This window comes from Vulpes vulpes, chromosome 16, assembly GCF_048418805.1.
Source record: "Vulpes vulpes isolate BD-2025 chromosome 16, VulVul3, whole genome shotgun sequence".
Taxonomy (NCBI): Eukaryota; Metazoa; Chordata; class Mammalia; order Carnivora; family Canidae; genus Vulpes; species Vulpes vulpes.
This window is the reverse complement of record NC_132795.1, coordinates 11,581,411-11,606,983: the sequence shown is the minus strand read 5'-3', so window position 1 is coordinate 11,606,983 and position 25,573 is coordinate 11,581,411. Positions and strand designations below refer to the sequence as shown.

The 25,573-nt window shown below is 33.7% G+C and overlaps 1 protein-coding gene across 4 annotated transcripts in view; it reads right to left on the bottom strand.

The window, feature by feature from the left end:
* ERBB4 (erb-b2 receptor tyrosine kinase 4) overlaps window positions 1–25,573 on the bottom strand; it is a 1,095,199-nt gene that overhangs the window by 355,726 nt on the left and 713,900 nt on the right. For all 4 annotated transcript variants that reach the window (XM_072742096.1, XM_072742098.1, XM_026002035.2 and 1 more), the window contains exon 4: window positions 12,597–12,731. In XM_072742096.1, coding sequence (XP_072598197.1) covers window positions 12,597–12,731 — 135 coding nt within the window. The remainder of the gene's footprint in view (window positions 1–12,596; window positions 12,732–25,573) is intronic.

Below are 25,573 nucleotides of genomic sequence, written 5' to 3'. Positions count from 1 at the left end.
TTTGACTGTATTTTTTATTGTGGAAAAATAAACATAACACAAAATTTTCCATCTTAACCATTTTTAAGTGTACGGTTCTGCAGTATTAACCATATTCACATTGTTTTGCATCAGTCAACACCACATATTCACATAACTCATTTCATCTTCTAAAACTAAAACTAAAACTAAAACAATTCACTCATTAAACAAAATCTCCCTATTCTCCCCTCCTTCCAGCCCCTGCAAACCACTACTATGTTTTTTGTGTTTATGATTTTGACTATTCTAAGTATTGTATATAAGTAGAATCGTATAGTATTTGTCTTTTTATATGACTGGCTTATTTTACTTAGTGTAATGTCCTCAAAGTTCATCTATGTTGTAGCATATGTCAGAATTTCCTTCCTTTTTAAGGCAGAATAATATTCCACTGCATGTGTATAACCATGTGTTGCTTATCCATTCATGCATCCATGGACATCTGGAAAATATTTTTTAATTAGGTTTACATGGACAAGATTTTCTGTGACTGTCATCCAATTTAAACAAGTGTGTAGCTCTTATTACTTTTTTTTTTGACCCAGTAATAAAGATGCCTTTCAGTGACAAAAATCCCCAATTCCCAAAACTTATCATTTCATGTGACTCTTTCAAAGGAAATCTGGTTATTTTGATTTCTTGACCTTTCTCCATTCTGTCTGAACAGTGTGGAAACCTTCTTCATTAAATATCAGCAATTTTTATTTAAATAATGATAAATGTTTTTGATGAAAATTCTTTTAGCGAAAAGGCATGTTAAAATTTCTTTTAAAATAAGCTTTAGAGAAACAGTAAAATCAGAAATCTGTCCCTAACTGTACAAGTGGAATCCAGAGACCTGCTATTTCATGAGATTTTAATCTCTTTGACCATTCACTGGAAGATGTTGAGTTCTGATTACTAAAAATTCTAAGATGCCAAGGTTCTGATCCACCCTAAATGGGGCTCTTAACACCTACTTTATAGAATTTCTATAAGAATTATAAATAGGATTTTTTTTTAAATGCCTGTGATCTATCAGGCCAAGATCACAGGTGCTTAAAGCAAATTACTGTTACAATTAGTGACAAAAATTTCAAATAACAGAGAGCTACATATTCTCTAACAGGGAATCATATCTTTGTCAGTTGGCTTATTTGCAGCAAACTTATACATTTCAGGCCAGTTTTGAATCTGCATGTGATCTGAAATATATTCATCAAAAGAGGCTTTTCTAATCCTTTTACTAACATAGAAATCCTATATCAAGCCAGTATTCTCTGGACATAAAGGACTTTGTCCTTTTTTGGTGCTACACAATATCAGTGCTGTCACTTTACATAATAGTGATTTTTCTCCCAACAGGCTATAGTTGCATTGATTTGATGGTGGAAAACTGACTACCTTAAGATTTAGACCAGTATGTTTGTGGGGGTACAGGGAGATTCATCTTTGAGATAGAAACTCAGTTTACTCTTAGAAGAACCATTTCATTAAGCCCTTTCATTCCAACATTCTTCAGAAAATTTTTAGTGCAAGAAGTTAACATGAATGCAGAAGTTAAGTATACTATTTTAATAATTTAAATAAAAAATATTAGCACAATATTACCCTGAAGGGTCAGATATTTTCCCTCTACAAATTTTTAGTAAAATTGTCTTGTTCTTAAATAGGTCGTTGTTCACTGAGTTGTGTGTGTACATGTGTGTTTTATTCAGCATTTGCCTGTAGGACCCAAGAAGCCACAATCAGTTCATACCATGCATGATGTGTGGGCTTAATTTCCTTAGCCCAGAATTTGCCTCTACAGGATTAATGATGTTCACACATGGCAGTAGTGTATATATACAGCTGATTGTTGGATTTTCTAGAATTTCCAGATCTGGTTGTTGAATATAGCCATTACTAAATATTAAATTACATAAACCCACAATTAAATTTCATTAAAGCAAAGGTAATATATGTTTAAAATTCATTGTTTTCTGACTAGTTTACAATGTTTACTCTGATTTATATGGTTGAGTTTATATCCATTGAATCTGCACAGTGGACATACTACATAATGGTCTGCTACCTGGGCATTTCTTCCAAAATCCACACTGATTGCTTAAAAGAGAGAATGTTAAGAATGTTTATACCATGAAAATTAGCAAGTCCTTAAGTTGGGGTGTTTCCCTGCAATTTTTTGAAAACTTGTTATGAAACATTTACTAACACTCCACGGATAGGTCTGATCTTAGACTGAAGAAGCACTGCTTTTGGGAAATGTACTATTAAAACTTTTCTAAGGAAGCCGCGCTATGTATAATCTCAGTCTGAAATGGACATTTCCTTATGTGACAAACTGATGTTTCCATTAGCTCAAAAACAGAAAATGAGATGAACCTTTGCCTGAAGAAGGGACCTAGAGGAAAACAAAGGAAATCCATCCTTAAGGTTTGGGAATGGTCCAAGGGTCCTAGTAGCCTCACTTCATAAGCAGGAATGCAAAAGTCAAGTTTGGGCTTCCCTGCTACTCTCACCCCGACAAATAGCCATTATTATTATTATTATTATTATTATTATTATTATTATTATTATTTTAGCAAAATCATGCTAATAACTAGTCTCATTTATGCTTTGAGGAAACTGGGGACACAGTGGGTCTTTAGAGAAGCTGAGAAAGTACCCAGCACCACTATGAGGTTACGGGAATGATTGGTAGCAGAGGCTGAAGCTGGCAATAAGAGGACAGGCCAGAGTAGAGAGACTATGGAATTTATTCCAGATTTTAGGTGGATTGTATAAAAGAAAAGTAGAAACTAATTTATAATCACAAGCTCTTGAGACCAATGTGTGTATATGTGTGTGTGTGAATATACACATTTATATAAAAATGTTTATGCTATGCATGTATTTATTATGTACAAACACATACATATATCTGCAATATCTATGTCTATATCTATATATAGAAATAAAATAAAATAAAATAACACATGTAATGTGTGCTAAATAGGAGGACTGGGATAAACTAAGGAAGGCCTATGATGAGAGAATTTCTTTTTCTGCTGCTTGGGGTTCAGGTACTGTTAAGGAATATTCAATCATTCTCCAGAAGGCAAAAATCATATTTCTTTAATTATATATATAGTATTTGACTAAAACGTTGGTTTGAGGGGAAGCTATTGCATATGAAGAAAATAAAAATCTGTCATGAAAAATTTATCAAAAAGTAAAACAATGCACTTTTCTCATAAGAAGCTCATAAGAAGCACTTTCTCATAAGAAGTAAAACAATGCACTTTTCTCATAAGACAGCAAAACAAAAACAGCAACAACTAAAACAAGCTAGCAAGCATAGTCTGCTTGCACCTTGTAATGAATTTTCTTAAATATAAGTTTATCCTGGAGTGAATTTCAGTCAATTCTCTTCTTATAAATGTAGCAATAAAGGTCTTCTCCAAAATGGATCATTTTCAAGTCCTTACTTTTCAATAACAGTATTAAAAATGTAAGAGTTGCTATTTGCTCTTACATTTTAAATACATTCCTCAATTGTTACTTGTTTGTTAATATTTTATTTAGAATAATTGCATCTACATTCATAAGTGATCTTTATATCTTTTGTTTTTTGTTTTACTAGATTGTACTCATGAAGAATGTATTTTCTAAATCATTTCAACCTATCTTTAGGATTTATATATGTTCATTTATCTTTTCTGTTTTTCATATTATTCTATTCCCATAATTAAAACTTTTCTTTTTAAAAAAAATCTTTTAAAACACTGTGCTCGGGCAGTCTTGGTGGCTCAGCAGTTTAGTGCCGCCTTCAGCCCAGAGTGTGATCCTGGAGACCGGGGATCGAGTCCCGCGTCGGGCTCCCTGCATGGAGCCTGCTTCTCCCTCTGCCTGTGTCTCTGCCTCTCTCTCTCTCTCTGTGTCTCTCATGAATAAATAAATATAAATCTTATAAAAAAGAAATTAATTTAAAAAATAAAACACTGTGAATGACTTGTTTCTATATATGCATTTATATAAAAATGGATGTGTGCATATAGAATACACTGAAGCTGTGCTGAAATGCACTGTGGATAATCTTTCTTGCTACTTTGTTTTTCACTCTGTAACCACAAAATGCCAAACTTAGAAGAGTGTGTCTATTTAATGCAAACATTTTTGACACTGAAGGAGTAATAAAAGTTGATAAACTAAGAAAATCAGATTTAATTCTACTCCGAGGTTTAATTATTTTCTAGTTCAAGAAAATTACCTATGTGGTACACAACATGCAATATTAGTTAGGAATGGACAGTTATTAGGATAGGTGAGTCATTAAAAAAATATATATGTATATATATATATAAAGAAAAATATAATTTTAAGTTTTACTAATGGTTACATGGCAGGTCGAACATCTGGGTTAAACACATGGTTAGTCCTGGAGTTGTTTATGAATATAATGTTTGTATGAATTTGCCAAGTCCCCCACATTTCCACTTCTGTAATTAGGCGGTATAGGCATCCTACACTTGCCAAAAGTTCACAATAGGCCACTTCACTTTGTGAAAACCTACATTAGTACCTGTTTGTTATCCAAAAGAAATGGAAAAGGACTTTTACTTTCACACACACACACACACACACACACACACGCTGTTACTATACTAATGGTCTTTCATAAAAGCAAACGGACAGACTACAAACTTTTGAAAAGCTGGGGACACTCTTTGCTTTAGGCCATTTTGCTTTGAAAGATTTCATTAGGAACTTTCTACTTTTTGGATGGTGGGGGAAACCTGTATTTGGTTTTAGAAAGCCACTGAGCGTGAGTGGTGCATCTGGCGTAAGCTGAAGAAAGGACCACAGGATCTGGGGCGTCTGAGGTTTGATCCTGTGATGCCTCAGTGGGCTCAAGCTACAAAGTACTACAAAGTACTATCAAAGTACTATATGTGAAACGGAAACAAAATAAAGTGTTGACTAATTAATATATAATTCACATACTATAAAATTATTTCTGTCCACATATGGTTAATGCATATGGAGAAACAAATCAAAATTAGAAGTCACTTTATTCCTTTACCATAAGAAATCACCGAGATTTTGACACATGTGAACTTATTTATTCCTCATAATAGCCCTATGAAGTTGGTAATATTAGCTCTTGGCCCAAAAATCTATTTGTGATCTTTCAAGCTTGACCACAGGCAACTCAAAAGGCTTTACCCTGGCAGGTCTCACAACAGAAGGCTTGGTGAGCAGCCAATGCATTGTGGTCACTAAGTCCAGGATAACTCAGGGCTCTCTAATAAGCCATGGGCTTAGGCATAGCAATTTTCCTAGATCACTTTCCTCTGTCCATCCAATGCCTTTGAGAGAGGCCCTCCTCAGGTGGCTTTGCTGGAAAGCACAGGGAGGGGAGGGAACACTTCTTTCTCTACTCTGACTCAGTACTCAGAACTCTGGCCCTTCTTTCTCTCCTTTCAACCTGCCCTCTGGCTCCTACAGAGGAGAAAATTTCAGAGGCCTGTATCTGGGGCTCCCTCAGCAGTGAGACAATTCCCCATGGATGTGCTGATCAATCTGATCCACCTGACCCTCTCCTGGAGCTGCCTTTGGGGAAAAAATGGACAGTGGAGCAGTTGGTGCTTTCTCCTGTTTGGCCTCTTGCTTCTACTATCAGGATAGGTGATTGAAAGCTTGACTGGTACCTTCTGATGGGTAATTTGACTTAAAACCTTGAAACCGAAGAGCTCAGCTCAGCTCTGCTCTAGACTCTCTCCTTTTACAGATGCAGAAATGGAGGTGCTGACAGCTTAAGTGACTTGTCCAAGGCCAAATAGCTAATAAGAGGCTTTGCGAGGTTTCAAACTAGCCAGTTTAGTGACATTCTCTTAAATACACAATCTTCTTGGCGAATATTATTGTCTATTATTCTATATTCATGTTCTGGTATATTCCTATTTGCTTAATTTTTCAAAGACAAGTAAGTTCCATCGTTTTGACATCCTTGTGGGTGATGGCAGTTATTAGAAGTATTCCAAGTAAGTGAAACATCATTTACTATATGACTTTTTTCACTCTGAATGGTAGTTTATTGAATGAGCACTATTAATAAACCTATCCAAGAATGTTAGGTAAATCTTGCTAGGGATATGTATGATAAAAAGAACACTCATCTCTCCCTCATCTTGCTAAAGTTCAGATCCAGATAACTCAAGTATTTTGGAAAATACAATTTGATTATAGTTATCCTCAAATCATATATTTTTAAAAGACTGGTATCATTTAAAACTTTCTTTTCTAGACACATCAAGCCTTTTCTTCATTATTCCAATTATAGTCCAAGGTCATATCAATAAAAATCCAGGTTGTTCTTAAAAAGATTTTGCTTTTTTTGTATTAAGAATTAGTATTATACAAAAAACCAAGGACTACTTTAAGAAATACTTCACAAAATATCACTTAAGAATCAAATACTCTAGGGGATCCCTGGGTGGCTCAGTGTTTTAGCGCCTGCCTTTGGCCCAGGGCGCAATCCTGGAGTCCCGGGATCGAGCCCCGCGTTGGGCTCCCGGCATGGAGCCTGCTTCTCCCTCCTCCTCTGTCTCTCTGTCTCTCTGTCTCTCTGTCTGTCTGTCTGTCTCTCTCTCTCTCTCTATGTCTATCATAAAAAAATAAATAAATATTTTTTTAAAAAAGAATCAAATACTCTAAAATTATTTGTCAAAATTCTATGATTATAGATTTATAAGTACCACACAAATTAGTCTCTTTACACTAAAGGAAAAGCAGACATATATATTTATCTTATAATAAAATATATATGGGAACTTAAATATAATAGAAATAGTATAACATATATATATAGTTATAAATCAGATTAAGCACACAGATGTAGGTTTTCATTTTTTACCTGAAAAAACTTTAAAATGAATAAGCTACCTGTCTATGGATTATAACTTTTATATATAAATGATGAATAGAAGAAAATATTACTTAGATTCATCTGACTTTCTTATTTGTGAACTGATCTATTTTATCTATTTGTCTCTTTATTCAGTATAAAACTTTTATCCATCCATTATGTACTAAAACAGGACAAAATGATGACCTGGGCCTTGTTCTTCAAGGACTTTAATTTTATAGTGAGACAGAATGACAGGTTTCAGCACTAGGCTTATGGAGTTATGGGGTTGGGGAGAAGTTACCTAATCCAGCCTAGGGAAGAGAACACTTCTTAGAAGAGATAACAATTGATGAGTGTCTTAAAGTAAAACAAAATTTAGTCTAACAGAAAAGGAAAGGCAGTAGAGACAAATCAATTTTAAGAACTCATTCCATTTAAGGAAAGAAATAAGCAGGAATCTTCTAAGAACTGTATGACTTTGGTTTTGTTAAGAACTGACCCTACATCAGTCAGGTGTCATGATATGGTTTTTAGACAGGGTCATAGCTGGATATCCATTAAATAGGGCTCTTGGTGGCACTTTGTCAGCTGGATTTGTCAGGTTTGGAGGCAAGAAGAGTAGTTAAACAGGGGGCTCTTAACCAGAAGGCCAGGGGCCCCTAAAGGGATTATGGATATAATTCAGGAGGTCTTTGAATGAAGAATTGTTACATTATTATTCACATTAATCTCTTCTTAAATATATGATTTTCAACAATTATGAATAGAAGTGGTACCAGCCACACTGATGAATAGAAACTATAGATGTATTCATACTGCTTTCTGGTTTTTACAGATTTCTCTCTTTCTTTCTCTTTCCTTCCTCTCATCCTGTCTCCTCCCTTCCCCTTCCTCTTTCCATCTCCCTCTCCCTCTCTTCATTCCCTCCTTCCTTCCTTTCTTCCTTCCTTTTTGCAGCAAAAATGCACAGTATAAAATCTACTGTCATAACCTTTTTTTTTTTTTTTTTTATGATAGTCACACAGAGAGAGAGAGAGAAGCAGAGACACAGGCAGAGGGAGAAGCAGGCTCCATGCACCGGGAGCCTGACGTGGGATTCGATCCCGGGTCTCCAGGATCGCGCCCCGGGCCAAAGGCAGGCGCCAAACCGCTGCGCCACCCAGGGATGCCACCTTTTTTTTTTAAAGATGCATTTACTTATTTGTTTTAGGGAGAGATAGAGTGTGTGTATGAGTGGGGAGAGGGGCAGAGGGAGAGAATCTTCAAGCAGAGTCCCCACTGAGCAGGGAGCCCCACTCGAGGCTCAATCGCAGGATCCATGAAATCACAAACTGAGCGGAAAGCAAAAGCTAGATGTTGAACTAATTGAGCCACCCAGGCATCCCCTGTCCTAACCATTTTTAAGTGTATAGCTCAGTAGTGTTAAGTATTTTTACATTGTTATGGAATAGATCTACAAAACTTTTTCATCTTGCAAAACTGAAACTCTATACTCATTAAACAGAAATTCCTCATTTCCCAACACTCCCATCCCCTGGTAACTACCATTCTTCTTTCAGATTCTATGAATTTGGTTACTCTAGATACCTAAATGCTCTAGATACCTCATATAAGTTAGACATATAGTCTTTTTGTGACTGTATTACTTTGCTTAGTAAAATGTCACCAAAGTTCATCCATGCTGTAACATATGTCGTAATTTCCTTCCTTTTTTAAGGCTGAATAACGTACACACACACACACACACACACTACATTTTTGTTCATGCATTCCTTCATCAATGGACATTGGGGATGCTTCCCCTTCTTGGTTATTATAAATAATGCTACTTACTATAAACATAGGTGTGCAAATAATACTTTGTGATTCTGCTTTCAGTTCTTTTGGATACATGACATGAAGTGGAGTTGTGGATTATATGGTAGTTCTATTATTAACTTTTGAGGAACCACTGTACTATTTTCCATAGCTATTTTACAACTTTAAAATCCCACCAACAGTGCACAGAGGTTTCAAATTCTTCATATCTTCAACAACACTTGTCATTCTCTATTATTTTGATAACACTCATTCTAATGGTTGTAAGGTGATATCTCATGGCTTGGATTTGGATTTCAAATCAAAGCAATGTTGAGTGTCTTTTCATATGGTTGTTGGCCATTTGTATATCATCTTTAGAGAAATGCCATTTGAAATCCAACTCCACTTCTGAAACAAGTTTTTTGTTGCTGAGTTGTAAAAATTCTTTATATAGTCTAAATATTAACCCCTTCAGAGATATATAATTTGTAAATTTTTCTCCCATTCTGTAAGTTGCCTTTTCACTTTGCTGATCATGTCCTTTGATGCACCAAAGTTTTTAAGTTTGATGTAGCCTTGTTTTTCTATTTTTGCTTTTGTTGTCTTTGCTTTTGGGGGCAGCTCTAAGAATTATTGCCAAATCCAAGCTTTTCCTCCATGTTTTCTTCTAGGAGTTTTATAGTTTATGGTTTTGTGTTTAGGTCTTTAATCCATTATGAGTTAATTGCTTACATTTAGCGTAAGGTTAAAGCCTAAGTTCAACCTTGTACATGTGAAAATCCAATTTTCCCCATACCATTTATTAAAGTGATTGTCCTTTTTATCTTATTTTATTTTTTAAATTGTTAAGAAAGATTTTACTTATTTATTCATGAGAGACACACACAGAGAGAGGCAGAGACATAGGCAGAGGGAGAAGCAGGCTCCATGCAGGGAGCCCAATGTGGGACTTGATCCTGGGACTCCAGGATCATGGCCTGAGCCAAAGGCAGATGCTCATCCACTGAGCCACCCAGGCATCAATGACTGCCTTTTTAAAATAATATTTAGGGGGCACTTGGGTGGCTCCATTGGCTAACCATCTGCCTTCAGCTTACGTTATGATCCCAGGATCCTGGCATTAAGTCCCGCATTGGGCTCCCTGCTCAGTGGAGAGTCTGTTTCTCCCTCTCTACCTCCCCCTATTTCATGCTCTCTCCCTGCCACTCGCAAAAATAAATAAAGAATCTTTTAAAAAATAAAATAATATTTAGGTGTATCACTGCTACAAAACTACATTGTCTATTAATCCTATGATTAGATTTTTAATTTAACACATTAATAAAGAAGCATATGACCATATAGCATAATTATTTTTATATACTGATAGTATATACTGATATTTTATATACTGATAAGTGTATTTCAGTATAATATATTTTCCTTGTAATCCTTTACAATTTACTTTATGAATTTATTGATTTTTATACATTTATGATAAAACATTTATTTTTTTCCTTTTATTAATTTAAAAAATATTATAAGAAGGAAGCTCTTGGTTTCACCAGACTGAAGAGTGTGGCCTCAAAAATTACGAATTCAGAGATTGTTTTGAGTAACTCAAACCTTGGATGGAGCCTTGAACTAGAGCTATGGCAATGAGAATTATGTAAAATCAAGAAAAAGGCAAATTCAGTATGATTTAATGATTAAATAAATGCCATGAACCAAGGAGAAGGTGAAGTCTATGATGACCACCAGATTTTCAATTTGGGTGACTGGTGATATATAGTTCTGGGAGTCTTCAGTGTAGAAGTTGCATTTAAAACCATGAAAGGAGGGATGCCTGGGTGGCTCAGCAGTTAAGTGTCTGCCTTTGGACCAGGGTATGGTCCTGGAGACCCAGGATTGAGTCCCACATCGGGCTCCCTGCAGGGAGCTTGCTTCTCCCTCTGCTTGTGTCTCTGCCTCTCTCTCTGTGTCTTTCTTGAATAAGTAAATAAAATCTTTAAAAAAAAAACATGAAAGGAGGGGTGTATGGGTGTTCAGTTGGTTAAGGGTCTAACTCTTGATCTCAGCTCAGGTACTTATCTCAGGGTCATGAGATCGGGCCCTGTGTCAGGCTTCATGCTAGATATGGAGCCCACTTAAAACCATGAAAACACGTCTTCACCCACGGGGAGAAGTTGAAGAAAAAATTCAATCAGGGGGAATCCAATATTCAAAGACCAGCCAATTCATTATTTTTAGCTATAGTGTCATACAGTATATTTAATGTGTCAGGAAAAAGAACTAGTATGTAAAGAATAAAACTTCAATAAGCAATTGGTGGTTAATTTGTAAAGGCATTTGTTATGCCTCTACTCTGCATTTATAATTTGTGCACCTGCAATTATTTGCATGCAAAACAAATGTGGCTACAGTTGCCTAATTATAGGCAAAACCATCCCAAATTGTCCACAAATAGCACAAACAGATGCCATCTGTGAAAGTTCAGTGACCGCCCCCCCAGACCTTTCCTGTTCCACATCCTGTAAGGCTTCCCTTTGGCTTCTGTTTTGGCCTTCATTCTTTCCTGGTCTCATTCATGCATTATAGGCTGGTTGCTCTAATAAGCTAAGTCAGTAGTCTTTCCTCTTATGCAATCATTATGCTTTGCTTCCCCCGTCCTAATATAAAATGTACCATAATATGGGCAGACTGAAAATGGGAGCCATTTCTGAAGCACATCATTTGTCTTGTTAGTGTGAACAGATTTGATTTTTTATTAAGATGTAATTTTACAAGGTAGGCAACTTGAACGCTATAAAGACGAAATCTCATACAAATTTCTGCTCAAAGGTGACAAGAAAATTATGTTACTCTACTTTAAAAAAATTTAGCCATTTATTAAAAACACAGCTGTCAGTTTGGATCAAACATATTCATATTTCCCCATTATATTATTAGGACCATCATGAAATTTAATAATTGTCCCTTGGAGTTTGATTTCTACAAAAGTGTCATAACACAATCAGTACTATTGCAAATAATTATTGAACTGCGTGAAGATAGTTATGATTTCAGGCAGGAAATATATAATAATAGACGAGAAATATAAAACCCAGGTTAATATTTGATAAGGATTCTGTTCTCATACAAATGGCAGTAGTTATAAATGTGAGGACCACATAGCCTGCTTCATGAAAATGAAACAGATTCCAGGCAGAATAATTTTCTAAGATTTTAATGATATAGTTCAAATATCACTTGCTTATCATGTAATCATATTAAACACTCTGAACCTGATAAATCCTCTGTGATCGAAACAATACACTTTAAGAATGGGAAATTGATAGTTTATTAGGCTAATGACTAGAGCTAGAATGTAACATATCTCTCCTATGAAATCTGTAATTCTCTATGTATAGTGTTTGGAATGGTATAAAGTATTACCATGAAGGCTTCAGGGGCAAATGGAGGCTTAGGAATTTTAAAAGGTTAATCAGTTTGTTTGTTTGTTTGTTTTAATTTAAAATATTATAGGGAATAAGATGGTTTATTTTTGTCCTATCACATTTTTCTCAGTGGTACATGGGTCACAGAGAATTGAAGCAGTAGTTAGATACCAGCTTTAAGTTTATGGACAATGGGCACATGTTTAAACATTCAGATATTGTAATGCTTAGACATTAGAAAAATAGTAAAGTATTTAACATTTAGCAAAAGAAATCATGTTAAGAAAATGAGAACTTATAAAAGGAAAGCTATCATTTCCAAAAGAGAGTTAATCAGAAGTAAAAGATTATTGTTATATATAACCAAAATATTTCAATGGATGCATCAAAATTCAAAATATTATTAATGCAATGATAAACATAAGCTGTTTGTATTCACAAGAAGTAGAAGAACATTTTGAGACATTAAAAAAGATAATGTTACTCACATCCTGAGCTACCATTTGTTGATACCAGAGTCAAGTTGGAAGGCCATGGATTCCGAACAATATCTTGCCAATGAATTGTGTCTGTGTAACAGAGAAATTTGTTCTGGTCTACATATACTCCACCATTAAGGATTTCTGTATTAAAACAAACAGAGATTTCTTGTCAATTTTTTTGTTGATGAAAAGGTAGTCAATAAAAATGATTTATTCCTAAACTATTTTCATTGTTACATTGGAGTTACATTGTTAATAGCCAAGACATTTTTTAAAATATCAGTTACTGAGTCAAATAAATTGATTGCAGAAATTGGAAAAATTTGAAAAAATACAAAGGAAAACAACCATTCAAAATATAATAGATAATATAATACATAATATAAATACTCAGAAAAACAATCTTCACATTTTGGTATAGATGTTGTGTATAAGTGTCTATTTAATCATAATTAATATTATTCTACATTATTTCTAATGAGACTATGCTATGTCAGAGTATAAATTAAATATTTATTTAACCAATTTCCTTTTATTGGTACATTTAATTTGTTTATCTCTTTTAAGAAAAATTCTTTGTCAACGTAACATTGACTGAAGTCAATAGGAATTAAAACAAAATGAAAGCTAAAATTAATGTTTCAATTACAAAAAAAAATGTTCTTTGAACCACTCAAATGGAGTCAATAGAATTGTCAATGATTCTTTAAGAACAACACAAAGCAAGACATAATAAAAACCTTATGGTTCAATGGAACAGTGGCAGGACCATGGGATAAAATGCACTAAAGCCATTTTTTACTTGATTCTTTATTCCACACTGACCTTGATCAGCTAACTTGTTTCCCCTGAACAATGGCTAATCTTACATGTAAATTCTTTCAGATTGCTTTAAATTATCCAGAAAAAATAAATAGATATTCCCTCTGAAAATACTGGTTTTGAAAATACTATTCTTTCTACTTGCAGAAATTGGTTAGAAATACACATAGTATCTTCCTGCTTAATAACTACCACATTTTCCCTTCTATCCAATGCAAAAACAACTTAAGAGAAATTATATTTCAGTCCATAAAACACTGTTACAAGTAACAAAAAATAGTTAACAATAATTTATATAGATAGGGGATGATTTTTCTCATATAAGAAACCCACAGGAGGTAGTGGTGTCCACAGTACCCACATCTGTTTTGCGTTGATTTTATTCATTTCAGGCTCAAGAAAGTTGATATATCTAAAAGCATCTGTCTGAATTCAAGGAAAGATGAAAACAGAAGAGCAAGCAAGAGACATCCTCCTACTGAGACTCTGACTTTCTATTTGGGAAGAGGTGTTCTCCCCAAGAATTATTTCTGTATTTTATTGGCCAAAATGATATCCCATGAGCATTCCTACTACAAGAGAAGCTCAGTGGACATACTGCTATTTGGACAAAACCTAAACAAGCAGGATTGTTAGTGAGGAAGAGGAAGAACATGAATAATGGGAAGGCAACTCTTCTATTTCCCATGGTGGCCTTGAAAAAATTATCTTTCTTGTGTAGTGTCTCAAGCTCAACTTTTAAGAGTCACTTTAAACCAAGGAGGGAGATTAAAGAATAAAAGGGACCATAAAAGGAGTATTCGTGGAAGTGACATAGGTGGGCACATCTCAATTGCCTAATTGCATTGTATGTATAAAATACATCAGATAAATTTTAACATCGCAGGGCACATTTAAAATCACTCCTGTTCTCACCATCAATCCTTTCACAGACTATTGGTTACATTTTCTCAGGGAGGGAAAAAAAAGGAAACAAAAAGGAATTAGATCATCTTTCTATTTCTAAAACCCAGTTCATTATTTTTCATGACCTAACCATGCAATCTTCATCAAAGCAGAAGGGAGGTATAAGACGTAAGAAAGATTGTGAAAATGGATTTCTACATTAATGTTTGGCATCAAAGTTTCTATCTATGAAATGTGACGATCTGATACTAATAGCTTTCTCATGAGACATTAGGTGATGCTCTTCTGCTCTAGGAATAATTCTTCATTAGGTGGCAAGAAAGGAGATTTTGACTGCTATCCAGGAAATGAAGGTTATTTTTCAGTCTACATTTGGAAAAGCTCTACTTTAAAAAAAATGTTAAGGGAAAATATAACAGCTCAAATATTGTAGAAAGAGTGTATTTTTCAGGATTCACATAATAATTCAAATAGTTCATGTTGAAAGAACACAGTATCCATCTCCACTTTCTATCTAAAAATATTCAAATGGAATCAGATTATATTATACTGAATAATAATCTCATCAAATCCCTTCAACAATATTAATCTACTACCAATCTTGACATTTGTTTCTCAGAAATATTCTGTTCAAGAGCTTGGTTTATACTTGGAAAAGGATTTAGAAAAGAGACAGTAATAATTCAAATATAATCTTAAATGTTAAAATTTCAAACTAAGACTACAATCATGATCAGTTTGGATAACACCCTAAATTCAAAACCCAGCATCTGCTAGCAATTCTGGTCAGGAAGATTTATAAACTTCTAGTACTTAATGATGGATTTATAAAGCACATTTTGTCTATTTATGCATGTGTGTATTTTTCCTGAAAATAGTCTTTTCCCTTATGTTTGGTTTAGGCTGTATTGTGTTGGTGAATGTCAAAACACTACAATCAGAAAATGCATTTTATTGACATTTATAGGAGAGTTTTAATGTATACTTTATCTTAAATTTTCTTTTGATCAATTTGGTTACTTAAATATAGTTCAGGAAATGTTAATATTGTATTTATTCATTAGTATAGTTCATATTGATTTCATAACTTTATGCAATTTTTTTTTTTGAGAGAGAGAGTGCATGGCAGGGGGTGGGGGGTGGTTAGGGAGGTAGAGGGAGGCAGAGGGAGAGAGAGAAAAAATTCTAAACAGGCTCCATGCCCAGTGCAGAGCAACGTGGCACTTAATCTCAGGATCCTAAGATCATGATCTAAATAGAAACCAAGAGTTGGATGCCTACCTGAGCCACCCAGATGCCCCTATACAAATTACTAAACTTTTGTGTTGAAATATTTAAATTTATTTCTGAACTAAGAAAATCTAGGGAAATATACCAACCTGTAAGAAAGTTGTTACAGACACAGATTATTTGCTGGACAAAAGGGATCTCTAATGTTTTTGACTATAAAGTATTAGCTGCATTTTTAGTTTAGAAAGAAGAACAAGAAAAAAATAAATAATAATAGAAAGAAGAACAAGGATTAGAGAAAGAGAAATGTTTGGTAAGATATTTATCCAAGAAGATACCAGGAAAATGTCTAGTCATACTTTAGATCTATCTTTGCCAACAACCAAGAACAGCAGTGTTGTCACAAATTCTATTAAAGACTTATTGGAGTGTACCATCTGTGTTACACCAACAGAGTTTCCCTTCCATTAGAATGAAATAAAGTGATTAATAATTAACTTTTCAAACCATAACAAAAAAAGGATTTCTAATTCTAAGTAATATAGAAAATGAATACAAATGTAAATGACATTCGAATAAAGATGCACAAAGCCTGGAAAAGTGAAAAGACTGAAAAGACTTATATAATAAGTAAATGATCTTAGGGTAGTCCCATCCATTGTATTTCACTTCCACTGTAGGAAATATATCAGAGGAAATTAAGAGAAACACAAATAGAGTCTTGATTATTGTAATAATTGGTAGGAAAAAAAAAACTGCTATGGGGAACCCTGGGTGGCTCAGCGGTTTGGTGCCTGCCTTTGGCCCAGAGCGTGGAGTCCTGGGATCGAGTCCCACACTGGGCTCCCTTCCCAGAGCCTGCTACTCCTCTGCCTGTGTCTCTGACTCTCTCTCTCTCTCTGTGTATGTATCTCATGAATAAATAAATAAAATATAAAATAAAGAAAAATAGTAAGAATTTTATATTATATAAAATATTTCCATAAAACAGAACTATGTCTTTTTAATAAATGTCACACTTAAATATAGTAAGACATATGAAGTATGATATTCTATGAAAAAAGTATTTATTTAAAAAGTCTCTAAACACTTAAACAGATTTGTGTATCAAACACTTCCTACTAGACTAATGCATGCAAGTCAAGTAAAAAAATATGAATCTTTTTGTATGTAGAGTAAGTAAATTGTAATCCACACTACTCTCCCATATGTTGAATTTAACATACACAGCACAATTTATAACTGAAATATTAGATTAAACTCTATGAAGGCAAGGAATATTTTTCAGTTCTGTATCTATCAAACTTGAAGCAATAACTAATCAACAAATATTTGTTAAATCAAACTTAAAACACAAAAGTAACATGGAATTTGCCACCAACATTGATCAATTAACTTGTTATAGCTCTTAATTTTAAATTATATTCTGACCAAATCAAAGTAAAAATGAAAGTTATCTTTTTCCTTAAACACTTTATAGATTATCTGAACTGGTTGTACATTTAATTATGTCAGAGGTCATTTTTGTTTTAGTTAAAACTATATCTCCAGTTATGTAAGGGAGAAGCCAGATACATAATAAATATTTGCTCCATGAAGTCAAATATAATAGCTTGATTATAGAAAAACATATTTGAGTAGATCAATAAATGAATATATCTTGAGTATAGGAAAAAATTTAAAAATTAATTTTGAGGTTAGTTTTTATAAGCTGAAAGATAAATAGCTTTTATTACATAGAATGCTTATAATTGATAATGTACAAAATTACTGTAAGAAGTGTGTTGGATATTTATAAGTCACATTTAGACATTTTCATTGGTATCCCTAAACCTATCTTGTACATCAAACTCAATTATTACATATCAAGTAAATAATGATGATTTTGAGCTATCCTGGACACATCAAATTTCCTCATGCAAATTATCTAGCATATGTCACACAAGGTCTAAGAGCATGTTTTTATATTGAATTGTAAATCTACCTCATATCCTTCCTTAAATTATTTTCTAGAAAGGTGTAAAGTGCCAATATGACATTTTAAAGAGGACATAAAGTACTTGTGTCTTAGCCTTCCAATCCACAAAAATTATCCATTTGACCATTTCTTCTCTTGATTTCCCATTTGCATGAGTCTAATGAAGAAGGAAATGTTTGTGTTATTTAAATAAGTTCTTTTGCACTCTTCATTTCTTTTCAAATGCTAGTTATTAAAGTGAATTGGGGGATGAGTGACCATTAAGAGAATCACTGACATTTTGCAAATACATTCTCTCAAAAGAAAATGTGATAAAATAGTGAGTCATGGCTTTTTTCCCCCTTGCCTGGAATGAAATAGCCTAATTGAGATATAGCATCCCTGCTGAAAATACAGATTAATATGACCTCCTTACATTGTTTAAGTAAGTTGACAAAATTGCTTTGACCCCATATACAATTTGTTACTATTTGATAAGTCAGATTGAATGTCTTTCTTTCTTTTTCTTTCTTTCTTTCTTTTTTTTTTTTTTTTTTTTACAAAATAAAGATTATAATTTTAAATGCAGTTAGCCATATTCCACTATGGTCTATATAACTGGTATCAAGAGTAAACAAACAGTAAACATCCTACTCACAAAGCTACCAAAGATAATATAAGAAGATCAAATAAACAAGAATGAAATATTTAACCTCAATCCCTGCTTCATATATCTAAATGTATTGTTTTGCATTGGGCACATCTACAGGTCAACCTTAGAGTTAAAATAATAATATAACTAAATAAAGATTAGAGATATTGCACTTGTCTAACTACTGTAGTAATGTCTGAATAATGCAGATATCAGACTTATATTGCCTATCCAAGCCAAAGGTCACAATCAAGAAGTTAGAATCCAAGGTGGCTAAAGCCCATTTTCAAGATGAAGCTACAGCATGGAGTCACTGGATTTTCTCAGACATAAAGCAATACATCTTTCTTACTGTCATCACCTTAAGCCACAGAAGTCTGTTGGCAGATAATGATACAAAAGTAATATAGCTCACATCATCTACCTGTGATACTTAATACATCATTCCTGGAATGGACTTGGTCCAGAGATTCCTATATCTTTCCCAAACCCAGACCTTTCAGCCGGGAGCACAATGAATTGCTGCTACCCCACTGGGTCAGCCCTCAAGGTTCATTATTAATAAGCTGCGACTCTAAAGGCTAATGAGAACCGGGTGCTTGAGGAGACAATGGCTCATTCATCATCAATCAAGCTTTGAAGTTTTTATACAGATGATTTAAGGAGAGTTGAAGTGTGCAAAATTGAAATGTCACATTTGTATTGGGAGTGAGGAGAGGGTGATAATGTAAATGAGTGATGTAACCTTCTGTATTTCAGCTCAATGATTAGAGTCAAAAGCTCATGGATGTAGATACTGAATGAATGCTATGAAGTAACAGTGGGCAGTTTTTTGATCCAAGTAGGCAATTTCAAGAAGAAATGATTAGATTCACTGGCTGGAAATCAGCTTAAAATAGAAAATAGTAGCAAAAATATCTTGATTTCAATTGAATAGAGCTCAGTAATGCGTTCCACAATGTTCCAGTGTACAGTTCTTAGCTTTCATTATGTTTCAGCTTGAGTCTTAACTCTGAGAAGTCTACTATGACGATCTAGTTTTTAGAGGTTAACTGCCTCTAACTCCCATAAGGGTGATTGTCTGAACTACACACTTGACAGAGCAAATACTACCCTACCTTCTTTATCCTTTTGTGTACTTATTTCCCCTATTATAGGTCTCTAGAAGATAAGAACCACAACATACATCTTTCTGTGACCCGAGTGCCAAAAAAATGTCAAGTACCTAGTAGAAATTCAAATGTTTTTGATAATTATAATGACAATAACAACATCTTGAGTACATGACTGACATCTGTAAGAAAGTTATTAGTTGCTGAACTGATAGGGTATGTAAATCATATTTCCTCCTCAGGTACTATTATTCACATTATAAATCACATAAAATATTGAATAAAATTAGTGCAATCTTGATATATTAATTCTTCCTATCTATTAGGGAAGTAGTAATCCATTTAAACTCATTGATATTCTCTGGAAAATTTTAAAAATAGATTTTGTCTTGTAACTGTCTTTGAATTATGAATACAGAATTTCCTTTTCAAATTGTTCTCTAACCTCATTGCAGAATTCTGTATACTTGTCAATATGTTTAATATTTACCCCTATTAATTTCTCCCAAACTTTTACTCCCTCTGTGTTTCCAGTTAACAGCAGAATAACATGCTATAAAGTCAAGTAGACTACAAACTTGAGATTTACCATTAATTCATTCACTTCTATATATAATCAGTCTGATATCCTAAATAAAATTTCTCACAATGTCTCTTAATTTATCCTATTCTTTTTACACCCACTGCTATCCCTTAATGCAGGTTCTGTCATCAGACACCAGATTCAACTTTTAGCTTTTAGCTCACCCTCCCCACAAATTCATCTTGCACACTAAAGTCATAATAAATTCTATACTATAGGAAGATAGATACATATACTATATAAATAAGAAGCTATAGGAAGATAGATACATATACTATATAAGTAAGAAGCTGGTTAAATAAGATAGACAGACATATGCTATAGTAGCATATGGTAATATATGAGTGGGTAGATAGATGATGGATTGATCTACCACTCTTGAGGCTTTGAGTGCAAAGGCAATAGTGCTGAACCTAGGTAACTGGGTAAAACTAAGTTCAAAATCTAGTTTTCTGCTTGTAAGATGTGTGACCTTGTAGACCTTTATGAAGCTCAGTTTGCTCAACTCTCTAATGGAAATATTGTACTCACAGTATTGGTCACACAGTTGTCGATTATACTACACTTTATACTTAGTAATTACATAAAGAGTTGTTTACTCATTGGTATAAACAAGATTTATGCTATTTTCTATGAATTCATATATAAACTTTGCATTACTTAGTATTAGATAATATTCTAAACAAGATAGAAATTATCTATTAATTAATTAATTAATTAATTATAGACGTCTGGCTTGGTGATTCAAAGCTGTTATGGAAAATCCACAGTCATCAGGGGCCCGGACTTCATTTCATCTTGTTACTGCACCATCTTTAAAGCAAGAGGAATTTCTATCTGGTAACTTCCATGCAAATGACGAAGGGAAGTATGTTGTCTCTTTTTTTTTTTTTTTTTTTTTTTTTAGTATGTTGTCTCTTAACAAAGGTCCGTGCAAACAGCCAATAAACAAAGACTGATTTGCTACTTTCCTTGTGCCTAGTTGTTGGTATTCCTGGGTGGTCACATGATTAGCTCGACTTCATATGCTACTGAAAAGCTAGTCAGTGGTAATGGATATTGGTAGACAACCATACTAATTCAAAAGAAACCTCTTTAATCTTCTGGATACTTACAAAACATAAATCTTGTGACTTCAACAAATACAGTTTTTTTTTTAGCTTTTTCACTGAAGCATTATATATATATCATATGCAATGCACTTTTACAAACTGAACACACTTAAGTAGCCAGTACCCAGATCAAGAAATAGAACATCCCGTCATCACAGAAGCCTTACTTAAGCTTTCTTCTTCACATCACTCCCTCAAGGAACCTTTATTCTGAGTTTGAACAAAATCACTTTTACCTATTTTTGTATTCTAAATAAATGGAATAATATCATATACATTCTTTCTTCTGGCTCCCTTTTGCTTGACACTATGTTTATAAAATTCATCCACATTGTTCATCTTCATTGCTATAAGGTATTGAATATTTTATTTGCCCGTGCTACACTGATGGGCATTTGAGTACCTTCCACATTTGGGCTATTACAAATAATGCTCATATTAACATCCTAGAATATGACTTTTGGTAAGTATATGTACACATTTATATTGCATACATACTTAGAAATGAAATTGCTGGACCATAGTGATGATTCGTTTTTCAAAGTGCTTTTTACCAATTTATATTCCCATCAGCAGTATGTGAGCAATCTACTTGCTTCTCAGCCTTGTCAACCCTTATTCCTTTTTTTTTCTTATTTTATGGCAGATATTCTCATTGGTATGATGTTATATCACTGTAATTTGCACTTCCCCAATGATTAATAATGGTCAGTCTCTTAAATATTATTTTTAAATATGGTTTTCATAGGCAAGAGGCATATCATTTACTTGGGGAAGGGTCTTCCAGTGTGTGAAACACAAAACACTGTGGAAAATTTGATCTCTATTTGAGGTTATTAGTAAACGCCTCAGTAAATTAATGTACCTGATGTTACCCTCCTAACTTTTTTTTTTGTGGGGGAATCTGATTCAATGTTTTGAAAATAACACTTTAAAATATATTGGAAAATATATTTAAAATTTATCAACGATTATATAAACAAAGAGCAAAGTATGAGTTCTGAACGATGGATCCAAAATCCACAAATGAATATTTCTCTGATAAAATGAACATGGTTAAAGGCATATAAAGAGAAAGAATGAAAAATTAATAACTTTTTATTATTAAAATAGAACACTCCTTAGATAAAGATCAGATATTTTTATTCCTCTACCTACTAGAGAGCCCTCATTACAGACAACAATCCTCTTAAACAACTGCTCTAAGTTTCCAGATTTGTTCAGTAGAACAAATCAGTAGAGTTCAACATTTTCATTACCAATAAGGGGAAAAGTCATATTAGTACCCAGAAATGATTTGTCTCTTTTATTTATAGGCTTTAATACAATAAGCCTGAGATATACTGCAAGGTCACTTTCAAATATCTCACCTACAATATTAGTTTGTATAGTTTTAATAACTCTTCTCACAATGTGTGATTTCCTCACTACTTCTTTAGAGTATTTCAGAAAAGTATGATTTGTCCTGATGACAGTAATAATAAATAAAATTACTATATATGTTTGTTGCTGGCAAGCTAAGGCTTGCAAATAAAAGATAAAGCAAGAGAAAGAAGAATGACTTAATCTTTTAAAATAATCATATTATTTCAAACATCACAATTTTTAAAAGGCTATATAACAATCTTAAAAATAACAAATACATAGTTTTGGGGGTCTGAATGTCCTTGAGAAAATGTCTATTTGTTATAGTGATATTAAAAATAATAAAATAAGAAAGTAAATAAGTTATATAATAAGAATGCACAGAAGCTGGTACTATTATACTTTAAAAACCCACAATTAGGTCCAAGTTAAGTCGATTTTTTTAAATAGAGTTTTAATCTGGAGAAAATCAGCAATAAAAGATTGAATAGGAGTATCACTATTTTATAAAGCATTGGCTTTACAATCTGGAGCAATAAATACTATGGCAAAATAGAGAAATAGCTTTGGAGTTACATTAGTTTGAATAAAGTTTTAAGCTAGTGTACATTTCTTTTTTTTTTTTTAAGATTTTATTTATTTACTTATGAGAGACAGAGAGAGAGAAAGAAGCAGAGACACAGGCAGAGGGAGAAGCAGGCCCCATGCAGGGAGCCCAACGTGGGACTCAGTGCCGGGTCTCCAGGATCACACCCTGGGCTGAAGGCAGACGCTAACCGCTGAGCCACCCAGGCTGCCCAAGTTAGTGTACATTTCAAAAATAGTATTCATTACTGCATACTACATACACACATAATTTTACATTTATCAAATACATGAATCTTGAACTGTTTTTTACATATTTATGCTTACAGTGTTTGTGTATATATATCCATGAAACCACCACTCAGATAAACACACAGAAAAATTATCACTCCAGAAATTTCTCCTTACTCCTTCCCAATCAAGTCCTGAAAAGCCACTATTCTGACACCGATCACTTTATATTAATTTTGCCTTTGTATTAAGTGTATACAAGTGGAATCATACAGTATGTATTTTTATTGTATTCTTTTATTCAAAACAATGTTTTGAGATTAATTTATGCTGTTGCCTGCACTAATAATTTGTTTTTATGGTCTACTCTTCTATTATATGGTTTTATTTATAATTAGTTAATATTTTAAGGATGACTTTGCTATTTTTACCTGTATTTCAGAGGAAGTAAAGTTTCTTTTCTACTATCTCTAAAATAGGAACAATAATATTTAGTTTGCTGATTTACATTGAGTATTGCAATTACGTATATAAAGCACCTGGTACATACTAGGCACTCAAAAAATGGTAGCTATTTCGAATTGTTATTAATGTAATTCAGGAGCCTCCTTTATCCTAAGCATTTAAAAACATGTGTACGTTGGTTGAAGCATGGCTCTTTGGGAGGCGAGAAGACCAAATGAAAACTTCTGGGATTCACATGAAATCTTGATAAGGTTGGTACATAGCATACGATTTTATAGGTAGGTATATTGAGCAAAAAAAATATTATTACATGTACTTCCAGATTTGGTTAATAAAAAAATGGAGATATCTGTATTTCGTGAAGCAGAATTGTTCTTGAAAACAAGAGCATAAATGCTGTAACTACAATTTCTCCCACACAGTAATCCTGGATATCTAACTGAGTTAACCCTTTGAGTCATTTCTTGTCATATCTGTAACTACGTTCTGTGAGAACATTTAGAGCTGTTAGACTTCCCTCTGTTCAGTTCAGGAGGCTGCATAGTTCACAGGTCCCAATGTCCCCACTGGCAATTTCCAGGTGACCTTTCAATCATTTACCATTACCTACCACTATGCATCAAAAAAATAAGGGTAAATTCCAAAAGACAGGGACAAGTAGGCTGAGCTCTCCTCTTGCATTTCAAGAGTCTGGCATTTTTACTGCAGCAGGATGAATTAATTAGGAAACACAGAGCACTATTAAACCCATCTCTGGAGCTCAGAGTTGAGCTGGGAGGTGGGACTGCTCCACACTTTTGTTTAAATTTATTAAGTTTTTAAAATAAAATCAATAAAATGCATAATAAAAATTAGATGTGTAACAAGCATTACTATAATAATACTGCTGGTTAATATAAGAAAAGGAAGGTCATTACTCCTGAATAAAGACAAGATGTAATCAAATACTGTATTTGCTCAGAGATTTTAAGAATTAAACATATTTAAAATATCTGAAGAAAAAACTTATTAAAATTTCTGCAGAAAGTATTTGTCATTTCTAATGAATGATTATATATTTAAAAAATATCTGTTTATTTGACAGATAAAGAGAGAGCAAGCACAAGTAGGGGGAGCAGCAGAGGGACAGAGAGAAGCAGGCACCTTGCTGAGCAGGGAGCCCGATGTGGGCTTCCATTCCAGGAACCTGGGATCATGACCTGGGCTGAAGGAAGACGCTTAACAGACTGAGCCATCCAGGAACTCCGAATCATTATATTCTACAGCTCCCAGAATCACCACTTTCATTCTTCCCCATTGTAAAATTTATTTTCATATCATGACATTCTATGTCATAAGAAAACAGGATCTATTATGTCCTGGTACGTTTCTGTAACCTTATTATCATGTCTTCTAAATTAAGATGCACTCTTATTTTAGAATGCCTCCACTTTTCCAGGTCAATAAACATGATTTAAAAATTATTTCAGGTATTTGCCTGCTCTTTGAGGCTGGATGTGAAGAAATGACTCAAGTGCCAATACGTCTAACAACATCAGATGAGTCAGTCAACTCCAGGTGCCAACATTCAAGAAGAGAAGACTAATGGGATGTAAATTCTGCACCAGCTATGGAGTGAGACTGGGTAACTGTGACTCCACCACAGATAATCCTTGCAGCTTCAGTCACATCACTTATTCTCCCCAAGCCTCAGTCCTTTATCTATAAAATAGATATTAACAATATGAAAGAGATATTAATCATACCTCTCTCTCAGGGTAACTGTAAGGAGAAAAACAGTTCATAGATGTAAATGCTCACCACAGTATTTGTTATAGAACAAATGTTCAATTGGTATATTATTATTATTATTATTATTATTATTAGGAAAATAAAAAAAAACTTCTCTGGTAAGCAAACGTTTTCTATCCTGCTTAACAATCTTTTCTGCTCCCTCTTATAAATACACTTCTGAGAGAGCTAA